Raw genomic sequence first — 18530 nt, forward strand, 5'->3', positions numbered from 1 at the left:
GCCGGTCACTGATTTAACTTTACAATATACAGGAGGCTGGCTCGCTGATTTAACTATACATTATACAGGAGGCCGGCTCGCTGATTTAACTATACATTACACAGGGGGCCGGCCCTCTAATTTAACTATACATTATACAGGAGGAAGGCTCGTTGATTTAACTATACATTATACAGGAGGCCGGCTCGCTGATTTAACTATACATTATACAGGGGGCCGGCTCATCTCTGCATTTAGTGAATAAACCCTTTGGGTGAAATACATTGCTGTATACATTGCCCAGGGGCTCAGAGATCACATACAGGATGCATCGGGGCCGCACGGCGTGGCGGCATCACTCTGCACAGGCTGCACTTGGAGAGGACACCCCGGCCATGCTCAGCCATTAGGAGTCCTCCAGAGTCCAAGCAGGGCTACCCCCCATCAGTACCGAGTATCACCCGACTCCAGAGAGTGACACGCGGAATAGTGAACAGTATCCATCCCATGTGAACACGTCAGCCGTGTGACAGCACAACCGCCGCTACGGCAAAGAAACAGCGGTAACCATGGAAACTGTGAAAGGAGCGAGATGACAATTAACCCACCCAACGCCAAAGCAGAACCTAACACATAACAAAAACTGATCCAGAACCCCGCCAAGGGGCGGAGCACCTGCATGCACGCCCACCAAGGGGCGGAGCACCTGCATGCACGCCCACCAAGGGGCAGAGCACCGACATGCACGCCCGCCAAGGAGCAGAGCACCAACATGCACCCCCCACACCGAGGGGGCGGAGCACCGACATGCACCCCCCACACCGAGGGGGGCGGAGCACCGACATGCACCCCCACTGAGGGGGCGGAGCACCGACATGCACCCCCACCGAGGGGCGGAGCACCGACATGCACCCCCCCACACCGAGGGGGCAGAGCACCGACATGCACCCCCCCACACCGAGAGGGCAGAGCACCGACATGCACCCCCCCACACCGAGGGGGCAGAGCACCGACATGCACCTCCCACCGAGGGGGCAGAGCACAGCCATGCAACCCCCCACAGAGGGGCAGGACACCGACATGCATCCCCCACACACATTTGAGGAGCCCCGATCGGAATATAGACGCCGCGAAGGGCAGCTGACATTCCATACGCAAGTCACACACTGCCATGACGGACGGAGCGGCGGCACTGGCTTCGCGTATCGGGAGCGCGGCGGCACTGGCTTCGCGTATCGGGAGCGCGGCGGGACCGGCTTCGCGTATCGGGAGCGCGGCGGCACCGGCTTCACATATCAGGAGTCCGACAGGTTACGGGAAGCCCCCAAAACAATCAACGCAAAGTCATTTGTCAGCATTGCTCATCGTTGGAAAAATGTACCTTAATATTAACCTTAGGGGGAAGCTGCAGCCCCTCCATGGTCAAACTTTTCACACCACTGATTGGCTGCTAGAAGCAAGGGGGGCACCACAGCACTCTATTGGCCATTCTATGCATTAAAGCGCATACGATGGCTGGAGTTCCCTGAAAGTTTTCTCTCCCCATCAACAATACATCATAAGACAAGGTTGGCGGCTTCTTAAATTACCACTGAACGAGTTATTCAAATACGCAACGCAGTAATGAGGGTTGCTGAAGTGTAAAGGAAGTCCCTCCCCGGCCCCCCGATTAAAAGTATCATTAAGGTATAGAGCAGCACCCGAGACAGACAAAAAAAAAGCCGCTATCGGCTGAGGAGTAAAAGATTGCTTGGATATCAGTAATCAATTTATTATATTATTTGATAAATGCTAATCGGCAATAAGTCCGTGGCGTTTTCTCATTTCAGTAATCAATTGATTGGATTTTAAATCAGTGTTGGATTATGAAGTAAGCAGGGATCAGTCTGTGGGATAGTTTGATCAGCCGGGGACCAGTCTGTGGGATAGTTTGATCAGCCGGGGACCATTCTGCGGGATTGGACGATCAGCCGGGGACCATTCTGCGGGATTGGGCGATCAGCCGGGGATCAGTCTGTGGGATAGTTTGATCAACCGGGGACCATTCTGCGGGATTGGACGATCAGCCGGGGACCATTCTGCGGGATTGGGCGATCAGCCGGGGATCAGTCTGTGGGATAGTTTGATCAGCCGGGGACCATTCTGCGGGATTGGGCGATCAGCCGGGGACCATTCTGCGGGATTGGGCGATCAGCCGGGGATCAGTCTGTGGGATAGTTTGATCAGCCGGGGACCAGTCTGTGGGATAGTTTGATCAGCCGGGGATCAGTCTGTGGGATAGTTTGATCAGCCGGGGATCAGTCTGTGGGATAGTTTGATCAGCCGGGGACCATTCTGCGGGATTGGGCGATCAACCGGGGACCATTCTGCGGGATTGGGCGATCAGCCGGGGATCAGTCTGTGGGATAGTTTGATCAGCCGGGGACCATTCTGCGGGATTGGGTGATCAGCCGGGGACCATTCTGCGGGATTGGGCGATCAGCCGGGGATCAGTCTGCGGGATTGGGCGATCAGCCAGGGACCAGTCTGCGGGGTTGGGCGATCAGCCGGGGATAAATCTGCGGGATTGGGCGATCAGCAGGGATCAGTCATCATTAGGTGGGATTATTTGATTAGTGATCAGTCTGCGGCACTACCTCATCAGCAAGGATCAGTGGCCAGAATGTGGGAATCAGTTTCTGGGAGAGGGATTTTATTGCAAATTCTCATCAGGACCTGCTTTCAGACATTACTTTTGGGGCGGCACAACTAGAAAAACAAATCACTTTTTAAAAGTGTCCATTAACTGGCCCCAAAAATAACTTTTCCGATAGACCTCTTTGTCCATGTTTACAGATTGACCTCCTAGTTTTGCTCCACCGATTCCAGTTCAGCTTCTGCGCGATTGGTGAAATTACTCATAGGCCTCATCATTAATATGAGAAGGAGCCCTGGTTATAAGCAACAGCAGGAAGATGCATTTTACAGATAAATGAGTACCAACTTGAAGCATCAACCCTTGACTCCAAGACTTTGACTGAACCAAAACCATACACGGCCTCCTTTCCGTCACCAGAGACCCAGGCACAGCCGCCATTCCGTCACAAGACCTTGACGGAACCAAAACCATACACAGCCTTCATTCCGTCACCAGAGACCCTGGCACATCCTCTACTCCATCGCAAGACCTTGACTGAACCAAAACCATACACGTGCTCCCTTCCATCACCAGAGACCCAGACACAGCCTCCATTCTGTCACCAGAGACCCTGGCACAGCCTCCACTCCGTCACAAGACCTTGACTGAACCAAAACCATACACGGCCTATATTCCGTCACCAGAGACCCCGACACAGCCTCCACTCCGTCACAAGACCTTGACTGAATCAAAACCATACAGAGCCTCCATTCCGTCACCAGAGACCCTGGCACAACCTCCACTCCATCACAAGACTTTGACTGAACCAGAACTATACACGGGCTCCATTCCATCACCAGAGACCCAGGCACAACCACCATTCCGTCACAAGACCTTGACGGAACCAAAACCATACACGTGTTCCATTCCATCACCAGAGACCCAGGCACATCCTCTACTCCATCGCAAGACCTTGACAGAACCAAAACCATACACGTGCTCCATTCCATCACCAGAGACCCAGGCACAGCCTCCATTCCTTCACCAGAGACCCTGACACAGCCTCCACTCCATCACAAGACCTTGACTGAATCAAAACCATACAGAGCCTCCATTCCATCACTAGAGACCCTGGCACAGGCTCTACTCCATCACAAGACTTTGGCTGAACCAAAACCATACACGTCCTCCATTCCGTCACCAGAGACCCCGGCACAACCTCCACTCCATCACAAGACTTTGACTGAACCAAAACCATACACGGCCTCCATTCCGTCACCAGAGACCCCGGCACAACCTCCACTCCATCACAAGACCTTGACTGAACCAAAACCATACAGAGCCTCCATTCCGTCACCAGAGACCCTGGCACAGCATCCAGGCCCAGGCATGGAGACTTCGTCACCAGAGACCCCGTCACCAGAGACCCCGTCACCAGAGACCCCGACACTAAACCACATGAAGCATCCACTCTGATGAGACCCTGCCTCACCTGCCAAAACATCTCCCTTGTTTACACTGTACATGTATGAAAGCAAGGAGCACGTTATTAGTAACGTCTTCTCATAGGCATCATGTCTAAGCGCACACGCGTATCAGCAGTCACACGGAATGCAGGGCAATGACGACGTTCCAGGCTAAGCAGGGAAAATACAGCAGGGATCTGACACAGGCTTCATCCTCTACACCACGGCCCCCCATATAAAACCACAAAACGGGGGGTATTAGCGTGGCTACTTCTCTCCCACTCATTCATGCGCTTTGAACCCACAGCCATACACCCCATCTTATCCCCGTACCTCTGCAACCCGGCAGCGACTCACCTTCAATGGAGATGACATGCTCTCTGATCTGGTTCTGAAGTCCCAAGTCATCCACCCTCTCGATGAGGTCATAGATGGCGTAGATATTGGGGTGCACCGATTCAAAACGCTGAATCTCTGCCCTAATGGCCACTGAATTGGACAGGACATACTGGGGTCCACCGGGAGGCTGGGACGCCGGTACCGACCCTGATCCAAACTGAGAGACCGTCCCAAACTGAGACGGGACGGACGAAGCAGAGACAGAAACCTGCGAGGTGAGGGACGACTGGGGGCTCCCGGACAGGCCAGGAGGGGGGAAATTCATGGTGAACCCAGGGGCCACTGATATGGCAGACTGAGGGGTTCACCTATGGAGGAACAATGTGGGGGGCAGTAGGTTTGGTCTGAGAGATAAAAAGAGCAAAATAGGAGTAAAAGCAATACAATAATAAAAGAGAACAAAAGGGGGCAATAAATGTGAGTAAAAGAGGGACAATCAGAAATTAGAAAGAGGTGGGGGGACTTGGATAACCAGAGAGTAAATGTGATGGAGGTAAATGGGACTATTAGAGATAAACGGGGGGCAATAAGATGGGGAGAAATAAAGAGAAGTAAATGAGGGGAAATACTGCTGGAAGGCAACGATTGAGGGGCAAAAAAATGGGGCAGGCAGAGGGGCAGCTGGCGAGGGGGCAATTGGTGGTGGGGGCAGGCAGAGGGGCAATTGGTGGTTGGGGGCAGGGATCCGCCGCCCGGGGTGGGAGGTGTCCGGTGTCCGGCGATCACTGAATGAGAATAACGGAGCGGGGCCGGGAGCGCGCACTCCCACACACACACAGCGCGCGGGCACGTCATCGGCTGCGTCACAGGTTGCGTCACCAACTCCCCCACCGCACGCCGCTGCCGCTTCCGGTCATGGAGAGACCACCAACAGCCCACAGCATTTTCTTCCGGTCAGATAGTCCTCCTCCAGACATTGAATTCCAGCAGACCCCAAAAGCTGAGGAGTTTACCCCAAACACAGAACCAGAAACCTACGAAATCAACACATGGGCAGATTGACCACAATTTTAAACATTTAGCCAAAACACAGAGAATCTACCCGAAAATCCAGCAGACTCGGCCCAAAACACAGAGAATCTGCCCCAAAATCCAGCAGACTCGGCCCAAAACACAGAGAATCTGCCCCAAAATCCAGCAGACTCGGCCCAAAACACAGAGAATCTGCCCCAAAATCCAGCAGACTCGGCCCAAAACACAGAGAATCTGCCCCAAAATCCAGCAGACTCGGCCCAAAACACAGCGAATCTGCCTCAAAATCCAGCAGACTCGGCCCAAAACACAGAGAATCTGCCCCAAAATCCAGCAGACTCGGCCCAAAACACAGAGAATCTGCCCCAAAATCCAGCAGACTCGGCCCAAAACACAGAGAATCTGCCCCAAAATCCAGCAGACTCGTCCCAAAACACAGAGAATCTGCCCCAAAATCCAGCAGACTCGGCCCAAAACACAGAGAATCTGCCCCAAAATCCAGCAGACTCGGCCCAAAACACAGCAAATCTGCCCCAAAATCCAGCAGACTCGGCCCAAAACACAGAGAATCTGCCCCAAAATCCAGCGGACTCGGCCCAAAACACAGAGAATCTGCCCCAAAATCCAGCAGACTCGTCCCAAAACACAGAGAATCTGCCCCAAAATCCAGCGGACTCTGCCCAAAACACAGAGAATCTACCCCAAAATCCAGCAGACTCGGCCCAAAACACGCAGAATCTACCCCCAAATCCAGCAGACTCGGCCCAAAACACAGAGAATCTGCCCCAAAATCCAGCAGACTAGCCATTAACACAGAGAATCTACACCAAAAGACTCACCCAAAACACAGAATCTGCCCCAAAATCCACAGTCACTGCCCAAAACACGGGAATCTTCCCCAAAATCCAGCAGACTCACCCAAAACACAGATAATCTACCCCAAAAGATTTGCCCAAAACACATAATCTGCCCCAAAATCCACAAATTCTGCCCAAAGCACAGAGAATCTGTCCCAAAATCCACAGACTCGGCCCAAAACACAGATCATCTACCCCAAAATCCACAGTCTCGGCCCAAAACATAGGGAATCTGCCCCAAAATCCAGCAGACTCGGCCCAAAACACAGAGAATCTGCCCCAAAATCCAGCAGACTCGGCCCAAAACACAGAGAATCTGCCCCAAAATCCAGCAGACTCTGCCCAAAACACAGAGAATCTGCCCCAAAATCCAGCAGACTCGTCCCAAAACACAGAGAATCTGCCCCAAAATCCAGCAGACTCGGCCCAAAACACAGAGAATCTGCCCCAAAATCCAGCAGACTCTGCCCAAAACACAGCGAATCTGCCCCAAAATCCAGCAGACTCACCCAAAACACAGAGAATCTGCCCCAAAATCCAGCAGACTCGGCCCAAAACACAGAGAATCTGCCCCAAAATCCAGCAGACTCGGCCCAAAACACAAAGAATCTGCCCCAAAATCCAGCAGACTCACCCAAAACACATCTGCCCCAAAATCCAGCAGACTCGGCCAAAACACAGAATCTGCCCCAAAATCAGCAGACTCTGCCCAAAACACAGAGAATCTGCCCCAAAATCCAGCAGACTCGGCCCAAAACACAAAGAATCTGCCCCAAAATCCAGCAGACTCGGCCCAAAACACAAAGAATCTGCCCCAAAATCCAGCAGACTCGGCCCAAAACACAGAGAATCTGCCCCAAAATCCAGCAGACTCGGCCCAAAACACAGAGAATCTGCCCCAAAATCCAGCAGACTCGGCCCAAAACACAGAGAATCTGCCCCAAAATCCAGCAGACTCGGCCCAAAACACAGAGAATCTGCCCCAAAATCCAGCAGACTCGGCCCAAAACACATCTGCCCCAAAATCCAGCAGACTCGGCCAAAACACAGAATCTGCCCCAAAATCAGCAGACTCTGCCCAAAACACAGAGAATCTGCCCCAAAATCCAGCAGACTCGGCACAAAACACAGAGAATCTGCCCCAAAATCCAGCAGACTCGGCCCAAAACACAAAGAATCTGCCCCAAAATCCAGCAGACTCGGCCCAAAACACATCTGCCCCAAAATCCAGCAGACTCGGCCAAAACACAGAATCTGCCCCAAAATCAGCAGACTAGGCACAAAACACAGAGAATCTGCCCCAAAATCCAGCAGACTCGGCCCAAAACACAAAGAATCTGCCCCAAAATCCAGCAGACTCACCCAAAACACAGAGAATCTGCCCCAAAATCCAGCAGACTCTGCCCAAAACACAGAGAATCTACCCCAAAATCCAGCAGACTCACCCAAAACACAGAGAATCTGCCCCAAAATCCAGCAGACTCTGCCCAAAACACAGAGAATCTGCCCCAAAATCCAGCAGACTCTGCCCAAAACACAGAGAATCTACCCCAAAATCCAGCAGACTCACCCAAAACACAGAGAATCTGCCCCAAAATCCAGCAGACTCTGCCCAAAACACAGAGAATCTGCCCCAAAATCCAGCAGACTCGGCCAAAACACAGAGAATCTACCCCCAAATCCAGCAGACTCACCCAAAACACAGAGAATCTGCCCCAAAATCCAAAAAAAAAGTAAATGGAAAAAAATCACTTTCACTTTATTACTATTTTATATTTTTTGTGTTTTATTGAAGTTTTGTTTTTAACTATTTTTAGTTAAAAAGAGGTGCTTGCACCAGTAACTGTCCTGTGGGGCAGAGGTCATCAGGGGTCCCGGCGAGGTCTGGATAGACCCTCAAGGGACTCTTTCTCTCGGAACATTTCAGCATTTAAATAACCGTAACCGGTGCTCCCACTGGGTGCTGTTACACCAAATCCATCACACTGAGCCAGCAATCCAGCCCTGGCCTTGGGTTCTGTTTTTGGGGAGGTGGGTACAGGGGGTCCGTTGGGACTACTTCTTCCTCCTGGTACAGAGCGCCGCGTTTCTCCAAGTACCAGAGACTCTAAAGACTGTGGAGCTCGGACACGGATTTGGGGCGCCTGCATTTTGGGAGGGGGATTACGACTTACAGCACAGAGACCTCTATGGACAGTATTTGCACCTGGATCCGATATCCATCAGGTTTCAGCCAAACGTCAAGAAAACTACAATAGTGACCCGCCACTGGGCTGAGGTGGGCTGAGCGCAAATACTGAGCCACGTGCAAAGGAGGGCCTAATGGAGGAGTATGTGTGGTTTGCTGTGTCTATTGTATGCAAATGACCCCCTTGTACGGTTTAAATACCCCACGTGTTTCCCATTAAACTCCGTTCATGATTTACCCTCAAGCATCTCGCCTCGGCTGATGTTTCTTGAGGGGAAGGCGATAGCGGCCGGTAATCAGCGCGAGGCTCAGCGCTCGGAGTAGCCGAGGTAAATGACTAAGGGATATACCCGCTCGGGGTACCGGGAACCCTTATGCATGCGATGGCGTCTTTTAGGTGTCCCAGGACGCAATCCTTCGCATGTCCTGAGGGACGCTCCGGTCATCATATGCACTTTAACACATATGGTAGTTGAGTGGTCCCTTTAAATTTCCATGTGATCCCAGTTTCCCCACCTGCATTTGCCCCAGCCTCCCTCAGCTGAACCTGTATACGGGGTATACTTATCACCAGTGCCCTCCCCAGCACTTCACATTCCAGATGTATATGTAATGAAGTTATTTCTTAGACCAGAGCGTCTCTTAAATGAGGTAAAGGAAGGAAATACAACGGTGCAAATATGCTAAGAAGTCCTAATTATAATGAGTAAAACCCACAATTATGATTGGAGAATTTCAATCAATAGGTGGAGAATATGATAATATAAGCCCTGTATTTAAAAGCTTAAACAATCTGGGGACTCCCAGACAATTTGACCCCAGAGAACTGACTTCCAGACAATTTGAACCGGAAAGACAATTGGAATTTTGGAATATCACAAGATCTTGGCGCCATATTTTACTCTTAGAATTACTTTGAGTATCTAACATATATATAACTTTAAGAAAGTTATTGCCACTTAATTTTTCCACTGAACCTGGATTAATTTCTACAAGGACCAGTCGTACCACAGTAAAAAGTGGTGGTAAATATAATGGTTTTATTATTCTGAATAGAGGTGAATTTTGTCTGCTTCAATATTGAATTACCTTCTTCTGGGAAATAGTATATGACATTATAGTACAGAGCTCGACAAATCCAAGGCGCCAGGTCGCCATGGCGACAGAGAATTTTGTCCTGGCGCCTAGGTTTTGTCAGCCTCTTACATCCAGAAAAAAATTGTGGATGTAAGAGGCTGTCACCACACGGGGGCGCTGATGCTGCTGTCTGCCCAGGAGTCTGGGCAGACAGCACAGCCACTCAGAGCCCACCCCCGAGCCTGAGATCACTCCCACGGAGTGAGCCTGTAGGCTGAAAACGCGGTTGCTGCAAAACCAGCAATCGTGTTTTCAGCTGCCACAGGCAGCTTCAGGGAAGGGGGTTGTGTGTTGACTGGGTCCCCACACAAGTGTGGGGACCTGACACAACACCCCCTAGCTGCCTGATCGCTCCATGAGAGCGACAGTGCAGCGTTAACCCCTTCAATGCCGCGATTGCGGCATTTAGGGGTTAATTCCCGTTTTGTACGGGGCTCTGCTGCTGGTGGTCTGCCTGGAAGCCCAGGCAGGCCAGCAACAGCAAAAACGAGCCCCCACAAGCCCTGTGATGACTCCTGTAGGCATGGAAGCCTACAGCAGTCATCAGAGACTCCCCCCTGCAATGGCTGGTCTATAGACCAGCAATCGAGTCCCAGCTGCCAGAGGCAGCTTCAGGGACAGGGGAGAGGCTTCTTCGGTCTCCACATGAGTGTGGACACCAGCCCCAACCCTCCCCTGCTGCCTGATCGCTCCCTGAGAGCGACAGTGCAGCGTTAACCCCTTCAATGCCACAATTGTGTATGACACATTCGTGGCATTGCAGGGGTTAACATTTGTCCCCACAACCTTGCGGGGACTAAGTATCAGTCAATGCTGAATGCTGTGCTCCAATGGAACATCAGCATTGAAAGGGTTAAAAAAAAAACAGAACTGACCTGAAAGTCCAGGGTGCTTCCAGGTCAAATGCTGTGAGTTTAGTAACTGGGCTGATGATGATCAGATCCCTCCTGACCAACTGTTGGTTTAAAAAAATTCTGGCTCCTAACTTTTTTACCTGGCGTCTAGATTCACAACAAATTTGTCAAGCCCTGTTATAGTATATGACGTTATTGTATATGACGTTATTGTATCTGAGGTTATAGTATATGACGTTATAGTATATGACGTTATTGTATATGACATTATAGTATATGACATTATAGTATATGACGTTATAGTATATGACGTTATTGTATGTGACGTTATAGTATATGACGTTATTGTATATGACGTTATTGTATATGACGTTATAGTATATGACGTTATTGTATATGACGTTATAGTATATGACGTTATTGTATATGACGTTATTGTATATGACGTTATAGTATATGACGTTATTGTATATGACGTTATAGTATATGACGTTATTGTATATGACGTTATTGTATATGACGTTATTGTATATGACGTTATAGTATATGACGTTAAAGTACATGGCGTTATAGTATATGACGTTATTGTATATGACGGTTTGTGAGACTGCAGCTTATAACCCGTGATAATGACAATGATGTAAAAGGTATTTTACCTGTAGATGAAGTTTGGCATTATTTGCATCTATTAAAATCTCACTAATACTCTTTAGACATTATTAAATGATCTTTAATTGTCGTATTAGTAACACTGATACAGGGAGATAGTGATCTTTTTGTTACCACACTGATTTATTTTATTTTGTTTGCTGAGTGGATTGGAAATTCATTGGTTTGATATTAAATGCTGTTTATATAAAGTGATATAATTTGATCAAGCTGAAATGTTGATGCCATATGTTTTTTTTCCACCTGTTGCTTTTTATATGTGTAAGACTCATAAGATAATGATTCATATTTGATAACTCATCAATAATATACTGTATTTTGGATTTGATTTATTTTGACATGTTTAGATAATTTTTGTGTTTTATCTTCTGCACTGCATGACTTATATAGATATTTTGTAGTTTTTTAATATTTTTGTGTTTTTACAATAAATAATATTTTGATTGACTGTGGTGATATAATATCTCATTTTGAATTATAATTTTGGGCGCAATCTGAAAGAATTTAGGATCAGAGATAAAATATAGGGTCTCTCTTTATATTAATATTGTGGATGTGGTCCTACAATAATTGATAGCGTCATTCTTTTGCGTATGTGATAGAATATTGGTTTTGCCTATTTTATCTCATAAATAACCCTAACAGAGGTCAGGGATGGGTAAGGACAGAACAACCAAATAACTAGCTGGGCCAAAGGCAGGAGGAAGACAACAAGCCAGGGTTGGAACCAAAAGATCAATAAATGTATTATACACAGCCAAATGCACAAGGCGCTATCACAGGCACTGACATAGTATTAGAACCAGGTTTAAATATTCCTTCAATAGAATCTCCCTCCCAGAATTCAAAATGGGGGAGGGGCTGGTTGCGTGCGCCTGCTTGTACGGGAAACCATGCGGTTGCCATCCGAGGCAGAAGATACTGTATGTGTGTGTCAGCATGGACGTGTATGTATAAGTAGGTGAGCGTTGACAAGTTTGGCACTATTAAACTGTTTGGTGACAAACATGGCACTGTTTAGCTGTTTGGGCAGAAAGATGGCACTGTTTAGCTGTTTGGGCACAGATATAGCACTGTCTGCATGGCTTAAATGGTATGTCAATGTACAGTAAATGTAAATGCTGTTACACATCATGCTCACGTCGCGTACTCACTACGTGTTAATTCAGCCAATCTGAGCATCTGTGATCTTTCTAGTACGGATGATCGATCCTGGAGAAAATGGATGAATTTACACGCTTTGTTATTTTAATAATAATAGATAAAACATTATGGTCCAAATAATTGAAATATACAAGTAGGCACTCGGTATCCACATTTTAGATACAGAGAGGAAAAGGTGGAGCCCAAATAGGAAAAAGGTGGAGAAATAAGAATGGGTGGGGTTTACAGTGGAAGGGAGTGGAAGAAGTGTGGCCTGGACAGGAAGAGGTGGGGAAAATTAAGGGGTGCATGAACTTAGTAAATCCTAGAACAGCACAAAACCTAAATACACCACTGGTCGGGACCAGTGTTCCCTCTAAGCTGTTCGCTTGCACGCGCGCGCGCACATAGCTTTTTTAGAGAGCGCACATGTCCAAAAATTGTGCGCACAACAGTTTTTCCCAAAAAAAGAAAAAAATAATAATTTATTTGAAACTTTATGTGGCGCGGATATTGTGCGCACAAAACTTTTGCTCTGTGAAACTTTTTGCACAAGAGAAATTTTCTGCGCACGCCAACTAAGAAAAATTAGATGGAACATTGGTCGGGACTCTTTAGATGGAGTCCAAAATAGTTAAGAGATGGTCTGCTGAGGGCATTACACCTGTCAGTAAGAAGAAAAGGCTGAGGTCTCTGCGGAGGTGGCGCAATTATTGAGGGAAAATATGGAAAACGTTCCAACAAAGTCTTGTTTTTTTTTCCTTGGATGGCAGGTTTATCGTCCCACCGGTACGGCGGACACCGGCAGATGGCGGCAGCCTGGAGGCTGCTCGGCACCTACTGGCTCAGGGGAACAGCATACTTGCTTGTCATACGGAGGTCTCATCCCCAACCTGCTGTGAGTCCAAGATGAGCCATGACCCTGAGAATCTGCCCACTGATCCCAAGTATCCAGATTTTACCCCGAGAATGTGCCCCTTCATCTGGAGAATCTGCCCCTTAATCTGGAGAATCTGCCCCGTCATCCGGAGAATCTGCTCTGCATCCTGAGAATCTGCCCCTTCATCCAGAGAATCCACCCCCTTACCCCGAGAATCTGCCCCCTCATCTAGAGAATCTGCCCCTTCATCCGGAGAATCTGCCACTTCATCAAGAGAATCTGCCCGCTTACCCCGAGAATCTGCTCCCGCATCCGGAGAATCTGCCCCTTCATCCGGAGAATCTTGCCCCCTTACCCTGAGAATCTGCCCCTTCATCCAGAGAATCTTGCCCCCTTACCCCGAGAATCTGCCCCCTTCCAAAGAAAGTTGTGAAGCTGTTGGATTTTCTCCCAGACTCCGGCGTCGCTCTGCTGAATCCTTTTCGCCCTCCTGCCTCCCATCATATTGTTTTCATGTTATTGTATCCAATGGTATATTCTGAATTCTCACTACTAATAATAATACCAATAATAATGACAACCATAACAACAATAATAACAACAACAATAATAAATAATTATAATCATATCAATAATAATTACAACAATAATAATAATTACAATAAAAAAATAATTAATAATAATAATAATACATAATTATAATAACAATTACAACAAAAATGAATAATTAGAATAACAATCATAAATAATTATAACAACAATAATACCAAAAACCATAAATAATAATAATAACAACAATTACAATAATAATAACAACAACAATAATAATACTCCATACTAAGGGTTAAGCACTGTGGGAGCTATGCCAGCACTCTGCCCAAAATAAAAATGGTTGCAGGTATTTTCCAATCATGCACAGGGGCTGTGGGTGTGATCTGTGTGTCACCAAACAGGAAGTGAGAATCCTGCATCAGCACTGGGAGCAGAGTAACAGTAAGTGATGCATTAATACCGCCAGGGTAACGGAGTGTTACTGCCAGCTGCACTCAGTATTAATACCGCCGGGGTAACGGAGCGTTACTGCCAGCTGCACTCAGTATTAATACCGCCGGGGTAACGGAGCGTTACTGCAAGCTGCACTCAGTATTAATACCGCCTGGGTAACGGAGCGTTACTGCCAGCTGCACTCAATATTAATACCGCCTGGGTAACGGAGCGTTACTGCAAGCTGCACTCAGTATTAATACCGCCTGGGTAACGGAGCGTTACTGCCAGCTGCACTCAGTATTAGTACCGCCAGGGTAACCAGCGTTGCTGCCAGCTGCACCCAGTATTAATACCGCATGGGTAACGGAGCGTTACTGCCAGCTGCACTCAGTATTAATACCGCCGGGGTAACGGAGCGTTACTGCCAGCTGCACTCAGTATTAATACCGCCAGGGTAACCAGCGTAGCTGCCAGCTGCACCCAGTATTAATACCGCCTGGGTAACGGAGCGTTACTGCCAGCTGCACTCAGTATTAATACCGCCAGGGTAACGGAGCTCTACTGCCAGCTGCACCCAGTATTAATACCGCCAGGGTAACGGAGCTCTACTGCCAGCTGCACCCAGTATTAATACCGCCGGGGTAACGGAGCGTTACTCCCAGCTGCACCCAGTATTAATACCACCGGGGTAACGGAGCGTTACTGCCAGCTGCACCCAGTATTAATACCGCCGGGGTAACGGAGCGTTACTGCCAGCTACACCCAGTATTATTGCCAGCTGCACCCAGTATTAATACCACCGGGGTAACGGAGCGTTACTGCCAGCTGCACCCAGTATTAATACCGCCGGGGTAACGGAGCGTTACTGCTAGCTACACCCAGTATTATTGCCAGCTGCACCCAGTATTAATACCGCCGGGGTAACGGAGCGTTACTGCCAGCTGCACCCAGTATTAATACCACCGGGGTAACGGAGCGTTACTGCCAGCTGCACTCAGTATTAATACCGCCGGGGTAACGGAGCGTTACTGCCAGCTACACCGAGTATTATTGCCAGCTGCACCCAGTATTAATACCGCCGGGGTAACAGAGCGTTACTGCCAGCTGCACTCAGTATTAATACTGCCGGGGTAACGGAGCGTTACTGCCAGCTGCACTCAGTATTAATACCGCCGGGGTAACGGAGCGTTACTGCCAGCTGCACACAGTATTAATACCGCCTGGGTAACGGAGCGTTACTGCCAGCTGCACCCAGTATTAATACCGCCGGGGTAACGGAGCTCTACTGCCAGCTGCACCCAGTATTAATACCGCCAGGGTAACGGAGCTCTACTGCCAGCTGCACTCAGTATTAATACAGCGGGGGTAACGGAGCGTTACTGCCAGCTGCACCGAGTATTAATACCGCCGGGGTAACGGAGCGTTACTGCCAGCTGCACCCAGTATTAATACCGCCAGGGTAACGGCGCTCTACTGCCAGCTGCACCCAGTATTAATACCACCGGGGTAAAGGAGCCTTACTGCCAGCTGCACCCAGTATTAATACTGAGTATCAGTGGCAGGAATAAATACCCCAGATGCCCCCAGTGCTACTCTAGTGCATTGCTTGTTATTGTAATGTAATATGTACTCATACTCTACAGGGGGGTGGTTACCCTCTCCTGGTACTCTCTCCGCGCTCTATGCATATATTCATATCTTTGGCACAAGTGGCTCGGTAGTAATAGTATAGAGTACTGGAGGAATGTCTCTCATCGCTGTTTATTCTGCCCCACAGTGTGACCTCTCCATGGCTCTCATAGAAGGTGTTGGAGATGAGGTGACTCTCCTCTTCGCCGTAGTAATACTCCTCACTGTGCTGGCCCTGGCATGGGTATCGACACATACCACGGATCGCCTGCCCACGCATTGGGGACCATCAGTGTCAGACCCTGGGGGGACATCATTGAATAGCCATCCAACACATCCTAGAACTGACCCCAGTCAGAGTAACGGGGAACCCTCACCCGCTAGTGACCCCGCTCAGAGTAACGGGGAACCCTCACCCGCTAGTGACCCCGCTCAGAGTAACAGGGAACCCTCACCAGCTAGTGACCCCACCAAGAGTAACAGGGAACCCTCACCAGCTAGTGACCCCACTAAGAGTAATAGGAATACCTTACCCGCTAGTGACCCAACTCAGAGTAACACGGAATGCTCACCCTCTAGTGACCCCACTGAGGGTAACAGGGAACCCTCACCTGCTAGTGACCTCACTCAGAGTAACAGAGAACCTTCACCTGCAAGTGACCCCAGTAAGTCACCCTCAGCTATAAGGGAAACGCGCTATGATAATGAGCCCATCTTGAGTAATGATGACTCCCTTCCTAATACTCTGAGGCACCGGGGTCCTCCCAACGGTCCAGAAAGGGCCCCCTCAGAGGTGGCAGGCACTATTGTGCTGAGGTTGAAGTTCCTGAATGATACCGAGAGGCTGCTCACAGTCCGACCATCTGATACCGTCCTGCATATCAAACAGTAAGTGGGCAGCAGGTTCTCCCGCGTTCCTGCTGCTTCTCTCCACTGTCTTCTCTCTCGCTCACTCATTCTTTCTGTCATCCTTGTTCCTCTCTCCAGCTGCCCCCATTCTCACGTCTTCACCTCGTTCCTTGGTTCTTACCACCCCTTCTTCTGTTGTCCTCATTCTCAGCTGTCTCTCTAATGCTTTCTCTTTCTGCCTCCCTAGGACGTATTTTCCCGGGCAGGAGGACCGTGTCCGGCTCATTTACCAGGGACAGCTCCTGCGCGACGATTCCCAAACGGTTTCTGCCCTGCAGCTGAGAGATGGATGTGTCCTTCATTGCCATATTTCACAGCATGCATCAGGACAGGGCCCCCGTGGGCCAGAGCTGGTCCCAGTGCCTCTTAACATTGGCAGTCTGCTGGTGCCACTCCTAGGCCTGATCCTGATGCTGTTATGGTATTATAAGCTCCAGTACCCCTACGCTTTCACCGCGACGGCCACCGCCTGCCTGGGGGGAGTGACGCTGCTCGTCGGGGTTATGGCTTTCTCCTCGTACCGCAGAGAGTTTTAACAAAACGGTTCTTCTGAGCCTCATTTCTCCATCACAGATCCTCAATGATTGAGTATCAGGACTTTATAGAAAAATGAGAGAAAAAAATAGCAGAAACCTTCGTAAAACCATGAAAGGAAGGTAATGCTTCATTCACAAGGAAGAGACTCAATAAAAATCTATGGAATGTGTTTGTGTTCATTGATTCCAAGAATGAAGATTTGGCCACCTGTCTGTTAATGCAGATATTAGGGGGTATTTTTAAGTGGCATAAGGAGAGTCAGGCCGTTTTTAAGACACAGGGCTGGACTGGGGATGCAGTGGCCCAGGTGTTTTAAGGCCACCGAGCACTAAACGATGTATGTGTGGCCGCTGGCTGGATACATGCGGCCGCACGTTATGCTTTTATTCAGCCCGTGGCAGTAGGTTGTAAGTAGGAGTGCTATAGGCCCACCAGGCATTTGCCCGATCGGCCGTGTCCAGTCCTTGTAGGACAATTGCCCCAATATACTTCCACGCGCTGGTAACGGGTGTTCTCTTCTCTAGTTCCAGGTTTTAGGGTGCAGATGCTTCCTGATCTGCCTTGACACGTTTTCATGCCCAATTATATACATCGTTCCCCTATAGATGAACCCTTTTGTTACATCCCTGTTTATATTTATGTGTGCACCCCTTGTGTTTTAATCCAGTGTTTTGTGTGATAGGTGTGAGGGACTTATGTCTTTAGTGTGATTTGTGTGGTAGGTGTGAGGGAGTGATGTGTTTAGTGTGATAGGTGTGAGGGAGTGATGTGTTTTGTGTGATAGATGTGAGGGAGTGATGTATATTGTGCGATAGATGTGAGAGTGGTGTTTTGTGTGAGAGAGTGATCTCTTTTGTGTGGTAGGTGTGAGGAGTGAGGTGTTTTGTGTGAGGGAGTGATATGTTTCCTGTGATGTGTGATATGGAGTACGGTGTGTTGTGTGAGAGTGTGATAGGTGTGACGGAGTAAGGTGTCTTGTGTGCGGTAGTGATGTGTTATGTGTGATAGATGTGAGGGACTGATGTGTTTTGTGTGATGGTGTGTGGTCCCTTCAAACTAGGAGATCTTAAAAGCAACACACAGGGGTTGACAAGGTTCTCTGTACACAGACTTTTCTGACTATTATTTGAAAAAAAAAATTCTCAACTACAAACGCTAATTAACAAAACTGTAAAAGAGTAGAAATGCCCAATGTTTTTTTTTCCATGTAATAGGGCAATAAGTACAAGTAGCAGTTCAAAACATTTTTTTTAAATCTGGTCACGCTGCCCCAATGTCCTGTTTGGGACATCTTTGCATCCAGCCAG

At 48.7% G+C, this 18530-nt stretch overlaps 2 protein-coding genes across 2 annotated transcripts in view; one reads left to right on the forward strand and one right to left on the reverse strand.

Annotated features, from left to right (window-relative positions):
- Window positions 1-4797, reverse strand: part of AGAP3 (ArfGAP with GTPase domain, ankyrin repeat and PH domain 3) — a 33745-nt gene extending 28948 nt beyond the window's left edge. Inside the window, exon 1 of the mRNA XM_053467088.1 lies at window positions 4420-4797. Coding sequence (XP_053323063.1) covers window positions 4420-4726 — 307 coding nt within the window. The 5' untranslated portion in view covers window positions 4727-4797. The remainder of the gene's footprint in view (window positions 1-4419) is intronic.
- Window positions 4798-14101: 9304 nt separating this feature from the next.
- Window positions 14102-17392, forward strand: TMUB1 (transmembrane and ubiquitin like domain containing 1). The gene is made up of 3 exons (XM_053466577.1): window positions 14102-14154; window positions 15926-16665; window positions 16874-17392. The coding sequence occupies exons 2-3, from the start codon at window positions 15938-15940 to the stop codon at window positions 17220-17222; spliced, it is 1077 nt and encodes a 358-aa protein (XP_053322552.1). The 5' UTR covers window positions 14102-14154; window positions 15926-15937; the 3' UTR covers window positions 17223-17392.
- The last annotated feature ends 1138 nt before the right edge of the window (window positions 17393-18530 follow it).

This window comes from Spea bombifrons, chromosome 5 (genome assembly GCF_027358695.1).
Source record: "Spea bombifrons isolate aSpeBom1 chromosome 5, aSpeBom1.2.pri, whole genome shotgun sequence".
In the NCBI taxonomy this organism is placed as follows: domain Eukaryota; kingdom Metazoa; phylum Chordata; class Amphibia; order Anura; family Pelobatidae; genus Spea; species Spea bombifrons.